Source organism: Balaenoptera musculus, chromosome 7, assembly GCF_009873245.2.
Source record: "Balaenoptera musculus isolate JJ_BM4_2016_0621 chromosome 7, mBalMus1.pri.v3, whole genome shotgun sequence".
NCBI classification, from domain to species: Eukaryota; Metazoa; Chordata; class Mammalia; order Artiodactyla; family Balaenopteridae; genus Balaenoptera; species Balaenoptera musculus.
This window is the reverse complement of record NC_045791.1, coordinates 62,169,471-62,180,791: the sequence shown is the minus strand read 5'-3', so window position 1 is coordinate 62,180,791 and position 11,321 is coordinate 62,169,471. Positions and strand designations below refer to the sequence as shown.

The 11,321-nt window shown below is 40.6% G+C and overlaps 1 protein-coding gene across 1 annotated transcript; it reads left to right on the top strand.

The window, feature by feature from the left end:
- The first annotated feature begins 1,157 nt into the window (after positions 1-1,157).
- NEUROD1 (neuronal differentiation 1) lies at positions 1,158-5,310 on the top strand. Its single transcript, XM_036858917.1, has 2 exons — positions 1,158-1,375; positions 2,932-5,310. Exon 2 carries the CDS (start codon positions 2,943-2,945, stop codon positions 4,011-4,013), a length of 1,071 nt encoding a protein of 356 aa, XP_036714812.1. The 5' UTR covers positions 1,158-1,375; positions 2,932-2,942; the 3' UTR covers positions 4,014-5,310.
- Positions 5,311-11,321: the final 6,011 nt, after the last annotated feature.

The following is an 11,321-nucleotide window of genomic DNA, read 5'->3' as shown; positions in this document are numbered from 1 at the left end:
AGCCCTTCCCAGAGTTGTACTAATGACCTTTCTAGGAAGAAGAGTGAAAAAGACCCCTTTAGCACAGGCCCTTTGCACCCTCCCTTTAAGTCTTGTCTCAACCAAGTTTCTATTTACAGGTCTGAAAGTGGGAACTAAGGGGGGCAAGGCAGCCTGTGTTAGGGAACCAGGGTAAGGGCACGCTTTACATCGATCCAATGGCCTTGGTTAAAAGGCAGAATCCGAGCTTCAGAGAGGTCCTCTAGGTTTCATGCAAGAGAGCTCCGGAGGCCAAAGAAGCCAAGGACTAGCGCGCTCTGAGGACAAGGACCACAGGCCAGAGGGGTACCGACATAGTGACGAGTCTCCAGGGATATGGGTAGCTGAGGGTCATGACGCGCCGGGTTCCACGTAACGGTGAAGTAGAATGACAGCTACGAAATTTTCTACACTGTTGGGGCCGGGCGTGGGGGATCCAGTTAAAAAGGTTAGGGACTACTTTCACGCATGCGTTTACAGATGAAGCCGTCTTTATACGTATCATAAATAGTGTATGTTAGCTTAAGGGGCTGATGGAGATTGGGAGAAGCCACCCTTTGGCGCCAATGAGCAAAGTGTCTACCAAGGGGGAGAAACCAAGAGATGGACACCGCAGAGAGGGCAGGGAGTGCCCGGGAAGCCAGTGCCTGGGCGAGGAATCCAAAGAAGTCTCCCGCTTCTGCCTCTTTCACCTGTGCCCTACTTACCGCGCCAGCGCCGGCCACTAAGTCTGATCTAAACCCAGTCAGTGTTAGCTTTCCCGCTCCCTTCTCTCAAACTCCTTCCCCTTTCCCCCTTCCCCCCGCGCCCCTTCTCCCCTTCTGCCGCCTGAAAGGGTTAATCTCTCCTGCGGGTAAAAACAGGTCCGCGGAGTCTCTAACTGGCGACAGATGGGCCACTTTCTTCTGGCCACAAAGGGGCCGGAATGGAGCGCTCCGCGGCATACAAATGGGCAGGTCACGTGGTTCCCGGCTCTTGGCTGGACTGGGAGGACCATATGGCGCATGCCGGGGAGGAAGGAGATGGGGCGGGGGTAGGGGTGGGGGAGTGGGGAGCTGGGTCGGAGGAGGGTGGGAGAGGAGCAAGGCTGAGGGGGAGGGGGCGGGGGCGGGGGAGGCGGAGGAGGGCGGAAGGGAAGGGAGCGCAAAGCCCAGACGCGTGCGCAGACGCGGAGCGCAGGAACCTGCTCGCCGCTCTGCTCCCGGCCCCGCCCGCGCTCAGCATCACCAACTCGGCTATATAACCTGAGCGCCCGCGCCGCCTGGACACGAGGAATTCGCCCCACGCAGAAGGCACGGCGTCTGGAGGCCCCAGGGTTATGAGACCATCACTGCTCAGGACTTACTAACAACTACAGGTAATTACAATCCTTTCATTTTTGCTGGGAATAAAAGCAGCAATTGAAGATGTACACATATTCTGTACGTGTGCGTTTGTGAGCGCGTGTATGTGTTGAGACAGGCATTCCTTTCCATAATTGCAGGCGAATACGCATACAGTTTGCCTCGCATCGGTCAAATACCCACTGCGGGCTTTCTAATTAAAAAAAAAAATTGTTTTACTTTTTTTTTTTTTAAGGGGGAAAGTATAGGAGCGTCTTTGGATTTTTAAAAATATAATGCCCACTAACTCTGTGATTATTTGCTAGTGGTGATTTCAAAGTTCTGAAAGCAAGTAACTACTTAACTATTTCACTTCCTCCAGTAAGGGGGGCAAAACCCCCACGTTACCAAGATTTATTTTGTGTACGTGTATTTTATACACATTGGGAGTGCCAACTTATTTTTTCAGTGAATGAAAGGGGCATTGATACTTTGAATATACACACCCTGGAAAATAAACCGAGTTGAGAGGTAGTTTAAGTGAGAGGGGGAAAAAATGTAGAGAAAGGGAGAGAGACCCACTTCTGCTACCTGTTACTGTTCCAGAGTCGGCCAAGCCCCCAGCAACCACTGCAGGTGCCAGAAATTCAGTCGTCTCACTAAAGGCTTTTTATTTTCCTTATTAGAAGCGGCAACTTCGCCATTGCCAATCGCTGACCATTATAATTACTCAATCTTTTAAAGGGAGGTTTGAGGCGAACTTTGAAAAGCCCCAATAAAGAGCGGGCGGCCCTTTCAATGGGCTGTTTATTAGAGAGGAGCCTTCCGCACCTGATCCCCGGCGCGTGGAAGAGCGCTCTGCGCCGCGCCCCCAGCCCTGGCCCTCTAGTAAGCGCTTTTATACAAGGTGGAAATTCAGCAGAGGGCCAGCGGGGTGGGAGGCGAGAAAATAAAGGCAAGGGTGGGATGGAAAACCCCTGCCCACTTTTGTTACCACATGTTTCGTTGATGGTGAAATAATTTGGTGGAAAATACTTTTCCTCCGCCATGCATTTGCTTTTCAATCCCCACTCAGTATAATCTTCTTAAAAATCACTGCCAGCGTTAGTAAATTACGTAATGGCTCTTCAACTTTAATCGCCGGGTACCCAGAGGCCAGAACAGAGATGGAAACGATTGCAATTTTCAAACTCGTCATTTTTGTGGAGTTGTGAGTGACTTTGAACTCATGCAAATAAACATGAAGTCGCCAAAATGTACACTCCTTTTCACACACATTATCCTACCGGGTAATCACCATAAACACACTTAAATTAATCACAAGGAAACATACACCGGAAGTGTACTTATAACACATACTGTCTCCCCTCCTCCCAGCCCTGTCCAGCCTCCTTCGTACCAGCAGGGCACACACAGGCCACTATAAAACTGCATTTAACTTTTCCTCAGGGTCATCCATTTTGTAATCAGCTGGTAATTCTCTTCACATGCATTTCCACAGGGTTAGTGGATAGGAGCTGAGGGCATATGCAGTTTTTGAATGTAGCGTTTTTCTCCTTTTCTGTTTTCCCCTCTCCCCTGTTGAATGTAGGAAAGCTAAACATGACCAAATCGTACAGCGAGAGTGGGCTGATGGGAGAGCCTCAGCCGCAGGGTCCTCCGAGCTGGACAGACGAGTGTCTTAGTTCTCAGGACGAGGAGCACGAGACAGACAAAAAGGAGGACGACCTCGAAGCCATGAACGCGGAAGAGGACTCGCTGAGGAACGGGGGAGAGGAGGAGGAGGAAGAGGAGGACCTGGAAGAGGAGGAAGAAGAGGAAGAGGAGGACGATGATCAAAAGCCTAAGAGACGCGGCCCCAAAAAGAAGAAGATGACCAAGGCGCGCCTGGAGCGCTTTAAGCTGAGACGCATGAAAGCTAACGCCCGGGAGCGGAACCGCATGCATGGGCTGAACGCGGCGCTGGACAACCTGCGCAAGGTAGTGCCCTGCTACTCCAAGACGCAGAAGCTGTCCAAAATCGAGACACTGCGCTTGGCCAAAAACTACATCTGGGCTCTGTCGGAGATTCTGCGTTCCGGCAAAAGCCCTGACCTGGTCTCCTTTGTACAGACGCTCTGCAAGGGCTTATCCCAGCCCACCACCAACCTGGTTGCCGGCTGCCTGCAGCTCAATCCTCGGACTTTCCTGCCTGAGCAGAACCAGGACATGCCTCCGCACCTGCCGACTGCCAGCGCTTCTTTCCCTGTGCACCCCTACGCCTACCAGTCTCCGGGGCTGCCCAGCCCGCCCTACGGCACCATGGACAGCTCCCATGTCTTCCACGTCAAGCCGCCGCCGCATGCCTACAGCGCCGCGCTCGAGCCCTTCTTTGAGAGCCCTCTGACTGATTGCGCCAGCCCTTCCTTTGACGGACCCCTCAGCCCGCCGCTCAGCATCAATGGCAACTTCTCTTTCAAACACGAACCGTCCGCCGAGTTTGAGAAAAATTATGCCTTTACCATGCACTATCCTGCAGCGACCCTGGCAGGGGCCCAAAGCCACGGATCAATCTTCTCGGGCGCCGCTGCCCCTCGCTGTGAGATCCCTATAGACAATATTATGTCCTTCGATAGCCATTCACATCATGAGCGAGTCATGAGTGCCCAGCTCAATGCCATCTTTCACGATTAGAGGCACGTCAGTTTCACCGTCCCTGGGAAACGAACCCCACTGGCTTACAGTGACTGTCGTGTTTACAAAAGGCAGCCCTTTGGGTACTACTGCTGCAAAGTGCAAATACTCCAAGCTTCAAGTGATATATGTATTTATTGTCGTTACTGCCTTTGGTAGAAACAGGGGATCAAAGTTCCTGTTCACTTTATGTATTATTTTCTATAGCTCTTCTATTTTAAAAAAAATACAGTAAAGTTAAAAAAAATGCACCACAAATTTGGTGCAGCTGTATTCAGAGCATATTAATTATCTGATCGGGATAACAAAATCACAAGCAATAATTAGGATCTATGCAATTTTTAAACTAGTAATGGGCCAATTAAAATATATATAAATATATATTTTTCAACCAGCATTTTACTACTTGTTACCTTTCCCATGCTGAATTATTTTGTTGTGATTTTGTACAGAATTTTTAATGACTTTTTATAATGTGGATTTCCTATTTTAAAACCATGCAGCTTCATCAATTTTTATACATATCAGAAAAGTAGAATTATATCTAATTTATACAAAATAATTTAACTAATTTAAACCAGCAGAAAAGTGCTTAGAAAGTTATTGTGTTGCCTTAGCACTTCTTTCTTCTCTAATTGTTAAAAAAAATTGCACAATTTGAGCAATTCATTTCACTTTAAAGTCTTTCCCTCTCCTTAAAATGATAACCAGATCCATAATTCTTAAGAGGATGAATAAAAACAAGAGATGTATTCCCTATCAAAACATATCAATTCAATACATTACTTGCACAAGCTTGTATATACATATTATAAACAAATGCCAACATACCCTTCTTTAAATCAAAAGCTGCTTGACTATCACATACAATTTGCACTGTTTCTTTTTAGTCTTTTACTCCTTCGCATTCCATGATTTTACAGAGAATCTGAAGCTATCGATGTTTCCAGGAAATATAAATGCATGATTTTATACATAGTCACACAAATGGTGGTTTGTCATATATTCATGTAATGAATCTGAGCCTAAATCTAATCAGGTTGTTGATGTTGGGATTTTATATCTATTGTAGTCAATTAGTACAGTAGCTTAAATAAATTCAAACCATTTAATTCATAATTAGAACAATAGCTATTGCATGTAAAATGCAGTCCAGAATAAGTGCTGTTTGAGATGTGATACTGGTACCACTGGAATCGATCTGTACTGTAATCTTGTTTGTAATCCTGTATATTATGGTGTAATGCACAATTTAGAAAACACTCATCCGGTTGCAATAAAATAGTATTGAAAATCAGAGCAATTGTTGCATTTCTTCTTAAAGTGGTTTTTTAAAAAGTATAAATAATTCCTAAGCAGGATAGTTGCTTTACTTGCTGAGTTAAAAAAAAAATACTAAATTCTATTTGTAGAATAAAATAAAAGAGAAAAGTTTACTTTAGCACAAACTGTCTAGTCTGTTTATCTTGCTTAGGGAGTCACCAGCTCTTTGTAGATAATGAAAGGACCACACTGGTATTTCATTACTTGGAATATGAGGCTGGGTGGAGTAAGGGTTGTGGAGAGACAAACAGTTGTATTTTTGTTTGGTTTTGGTTTTGGTTTCCATTCCTTTAAATGATTATGTTATGTGTTTTCTTCTATTTTTTTTCAAAAGACGGTTTTAGTTAATTATTAGCAAGCAAGACACAAGTAACCTAGCTTAGTTTGTCTACATATTTTAAAACATATTAAAAATTTTTTTTACCATTTTCTTGGTGCTTTGTTATCTGTACCTTTTCCTGAACTGAAATGTTCTCTATTGCAAAGCAGTCCTATCCCAAAGAGAAAATGATATACCTTTAGAATATGCCAGGGAGAAATGATTTAATTAAAAGAATCGAAGAAGTGGCATTTTATCATTGTAATATAAATGTGATTTCAATAATTCTTTCAGGAAAAAATAGTAATGAACTACTTGTACTCAAGACATACTATTTGTACTATGATATGTTTCTGGAAGGTGTAATTGTTTCCTCACCCCCTTTGGAGTATTCTGTTGTTTCATTCACTGGAAAAACTTAGAGATGATTCTGTCCATTGGTAAGGCCACTAAAAAAGTTTGGCATTTCTCTCCCTCTGATGTATTGACTGACAGGAACAATTTCTAGGGAATAACATTTTGGCACTTGTGCCCTGGCTCTACTGTGGTGCTCTGATTACTGTCATTAGTAACTCCATTGTTCTCCCTCTGATTCGGATGCCACATTGGATGACTACCTCCCTTCCCAAGCTTGTTCCTTTAATCTCCTTCTCATTGGTGATTTAGGGGTTCCAGAAAGCTGACCTCATTTAGCAAGCTGCTCCAGAAAAATGTGAGTAATCTAATGGACAGGAACGATTAACCATACTAATAACATTGCCAGTGGGGCTGTGTCAAGCTGTGACAGTAGCAGCAAGGAATATTTCAACATTAAAAAAATGTTTGAGTGCAATTTAAAATATATCATTTTAGCATGTTTTCCATCAGCCTTCATCACATGGCAGAAATACTTTTAAGTTAGTCCCAACTTTATCCAAAATGCAATAATCTCATTCCAAGTGAAACAGAGTTGTTATTTTGGAATCAAGCTGTTGCTTCCTATATCCAAGATTGCTTTCACTGTTCTTTCTTTAAGAGACATAATACTGATATGATATCTGAACACTGACAACCTTCCAGCCTAGGAGACCATGAAGTGAACATTCAGATCTGGTGTGATCTATTCAGCAGCTCAATTTCACCTGTAATTAAAATTAGACATCTTCATGCAAACTAAAAACTGTTGCTGTAGTGAACAGAAGAAATGAGAGGATGACATTTTAAGAAATTCAGCTTTTAAAACAGCAGGCAGGGAAATCTAACTGTGGATTTTTTTCGTAAGGTAGGAATGAAGACTGCAAGTTAGTTTTGATTTTCTTCCCCCCGTTTTGCATGTATAACTTCATTCTAAACATAAAGATTCTTTCAGTCAGTCAAGGAGTAACTCACATGCCACCATCTTTTATTCAAAGGCAGGCACAGATGTTCCTTCTGCAGGGGAGGTTTTAATTTATGAAAATGATATTGTTTATGCATGAATGAACTGAATGCACTCTGCATAACACACAGCGCTTCCATCTGATCAGAGAAATACCACAGAACCAGTGCCAATGTCAGAAACATATTCTACAAATTTACTCACTTAAATGTTTAATGAATATTTGGAAGGCATTTTCAAACCACAAGAAACCTTTTCAATTATCTTTTTCTTTTCTTTTGGAATTGCTGGCCAAGAGACTCTTAGAGTTTTCGTAGTTGGCCAATGCTTATATCTAGCTAATAAGAAAAGAAAATGTGTTACTAAGTGAAAAACCACCAAAAAGAAGAAACATCGGCAACTATAGCTTCATTGGGAAAAATATTTGTGTTACATATCGCACTTACGAGTAATATTTAGGGTTCTGTGTGTTCCCTCATCTTGAATAATTGCTGTTGCTATCAAATAAGATGTTTAGATCTACTTATTTAATGTGAAAGTGCTCTGATGAGTTATCTCCAGAATACCCTGGTATTTAAAATCAGTAGACAATTTCATAGCTGGAGATGAAATATTTAAATATTTTAACTGGTGCATAATTCCTTTTGAATAGAACACTGCGTAACTTAAATTTCATTTACATCATCAATGACAAATACAGTATGATCTATCTACTTTTAATCCTAAAAAATACAATTAAATGTAAATTAAGTTAGAGGATTATAATATCTTGAGTGTTCTACTAACTTTAGGTTTATAATATGTTACAGTAAAATAACATTTGAAATGAATTATGTGTTCTAATTTATTGATCTTAAAAAATCTGTTTTCACATTTGAAAGTCTATAATTCTTACAAAATTAATGCATTTCTGAAAGAAGCTAGCAATTACTAAAATGATACATGGATCATTAGCTAACAGTTTGAACCAAGCTGTTTTTGTTCTATAATTAAACAAGAGATTTAAAGTGAAAATATCAATTAAACAATTAATAAAACTAGGTTTCAAAACATAGGCTGATTTCATCCTAATGGGAATTGCATAATAGCGGAGCTATTTCTTAAACTACACTAAAATCTCCTCTTTTCTTTTTCCACTGCCATCACTTGTTTCCTGAAAACCATCTAAATAAAATCTTTAATTCCAGGGTCTGATAAAGAATAAAAGAGCCAATGCAACATCTTGTGGAACACCAGGACTGAGAACTCTTGTTGTTACCACGCACAGAGGCGTTCTGGCGTCAGATGCACGGTGATTTGTATGGTGGCATAATCACTGGCTCCTGGCCAGGCATTATGTTACAGAGGACACTATTGTCAAGAACCATTCAGCTAGAAATCTGCACTGTATACACTCAAAAGTTGAGATCATCTGCCTTCCTATGTCAGGAAGAATTCTGTGCTGGCAATTGACTCATGGACTCTCTTCACACACACTAACACTTGGTTCAATGGCTCTGATGGAATTAGCTGTGTAACCAAACTAGTGGCATCAACAAGACAAGGCCACAGCCTCTGGGGACTTCTGTTTAAATTGCTAACCTTAAAATATCTTAAAATGCAGAGTATTATGTTAATCCTGGACTAAATCTTAAGATGCATTAAATGTGGATTTGGCCATCTAAACATTATTGTGCTATTTGCCCAGCTAACTTAGAGGTAGATGGATAGTGAGAGTAACCATATTTATGGATCCCCAGGTATGGACTAATCCAGAGGGATGGATTGTGAAATGACATCTAGAGATGAGAGAATAAGTTTAACCTCACATACTTGAGGTAACTTGGTAACTTACTTTGCTGTTAACAAGGTTAAAACAAACCCTGCTCTATGCTTTGATGTCATAAGGACAGCCAGCCACAAGGAAGGCTTCACACACTTACTAGGTTATTGCTAAGTTTTTTTCATTCATTCCCACATTCTATCATCAGAGCAGCCCTGTGCCTTATTTTACAGATGGAGAAACTTCAGGAAGCTGGGATACCTAGATACTTCATTACTGGTTTCCTTTCTTCATTCAGGTTCTAATTCAAAAGCAACGTTCCTCAAGATTTTCCTGATTCCGATCTAAAGTAGCGACCACCTTAAACCTCACCAGAATCATTATTATACGTTCCCTCCTGTTTTTCAGAGCATTTATCTATCTGACGTTATCTTGCTTATTTATTTGTTTTGTTTATTTTTAAATTATCTACCTCCCTCAGTAGAATGTGGGCTTCACAAGAACAGGAACCTTATCTATTTTGTTTGTTGCTGTTTCTCTGGTGCTTAGAAGACCTACAGGTCCTCAATAAGTATGGATATTCTAAAGGAATCAAATCATACTAATCTGATACCAAAGCCTGTTCCTTAACCACTATGCTACAAGTCAAGTATGGAGAATGGAGAGGGCCACAAATGATTCTCAGCCCAGTGAACGTTATAAGCATTAATTCTATAAAAAGACAACAATCGAAATTAATTTCCTGTGACACCATGGTACCAAACTCCCCTCCCCGCACCCCTGAGCATCAGTAATCATGTGTTACCAGTCATCTTTTCTTTTTATTGATATCAATTGGTTAGATATAATTTGGAATTTGAATAAGAGAAGAACTAAAATGTTATAGGCTCTTTCCAGACCATGCCATTTTTTTTGTACACTCATTAAGAACTCAGAGCATGCTACCTTTTCCCTTTCTGTTCATCATTCTTTCAGCAAGAGTTCTGGTTTTGTTATGTAAAATTGTACCAAACTTCCTTATCATCCTTGAGGAGTTGAGATTACAGCAGATCAGAATCTAATCCATCATGACTATGTACTCCAGCAATAAGTTTGAGAATTTGAGTAGCATTTGACAAATTAAAAGGTAAAAATAGGCTACATATAGCTAGATGATGGCAATGAAATAGAAATCCACAATGTGAAAGAGAGTACTTGATAGTCACAACAGTTGTTAAATTCATCTTCCTCCAACACATCAAATAGAATAGAAATGTGATAAGTTTACGGGGAATATGATCTTCCTTGTCAATACAGCACAAATAAAGAAGAACATAGAGTTACTATTTTTAGTGACATCAGGTATTCACTTTGGCCCTACACGTGAATTGTTAGGAGAGCTGTTTAGGGAATAGAAACATTGGAAGAATCAATATTCTTGGAAGGTGATTTAGTATAAAATCACTGAAAACTGAAGAATAACTAGTGTTCTTTAAAGTTATCATATTTATATACAGAATTTGTTATTGGTTGAGATAAATGTTGCTGAATTACCTAACTATAATATCTACTTCAAAATGTTCATTGTATAAACTTAGCACATCAGTAAGATTTCTTTAGTGTTCTCTCTGGATGATGTCAGTTATGACATCCATGAAAGGATATGACCATGATTAAGAGAACTGTTAATTCATTACCCCCAGTGCCACTGATTGCAGTGCTTGTCTACTCATAGCAGGGAATTATAAATTTATAATCTGCGGTAGGTTGCAAGTGTGTGTCCATGAATTGTTCCTATCCAAGAATTGAGCAGAAAAAGTAGTAGAATTCTAAAAAGGAGACTTGCGATAATCTCACTTGTCATTGCCAGATAACTGAATAATCTTTATTTCAGCCAATGATTAAGTACACAATAAACAGTAGTAAAAACTGCATGTAAGTTATAACTAGAATCTAAGTAGGGATATTTATTAAATTTTTTTTTTCTGAAAGGATTTCTTAGTTAACACAGGGCAAGGCTACTTATTTAGATATTTTTAAATCCCAACATATGATTTTTGGATAAAGAAACTCTATTTTAATGTTTCCTTGACTCTGATCAGCATATAACAAATGTTAAGAGATATTTTGCTTCCCAAAATTTCATTTTTGTTTAATTAACTAACAACGCATTTATCTTACTTAAAATATATTTTCAAGGAAAAAAAATATATATGCTGTACTGAGTTCAATAGTGCCTTCCCCCCACTCCCTAAAATTCATGTCCAGTCAGAACCTCAGAATGTGATCCTACCTGGAATAGTGTCCAAATAATATATCTTAAGATGTAAGATGTAAATTAAGATGAGGTCATACGGGATTAGAGTTGTCCTTATAAGGAGAGGACAGAACGTGCACACATGCAGACAACACAAGGGGAGAATAAAGATGTGGGCAGAGATCAGAGTGACAGGTCTATATGCCAAGGGACTGTAAAAATTGCCAGCAACCACCAGAATCTATGAAAAAGGCACGGAACAGATTTTCCCTCTGAGACCCCAAGAGGGAACCAACTCTGCAGACACCTTG

Coding starts and splice junctions, on each gene's coding strand:
- NEUROD1 (XM_036858917.1), top strand. CDS start 2,943: ATGACCAAATCGTACAGCGAGAGTGGGCTGATGGGAGAGCCTCAGCCG.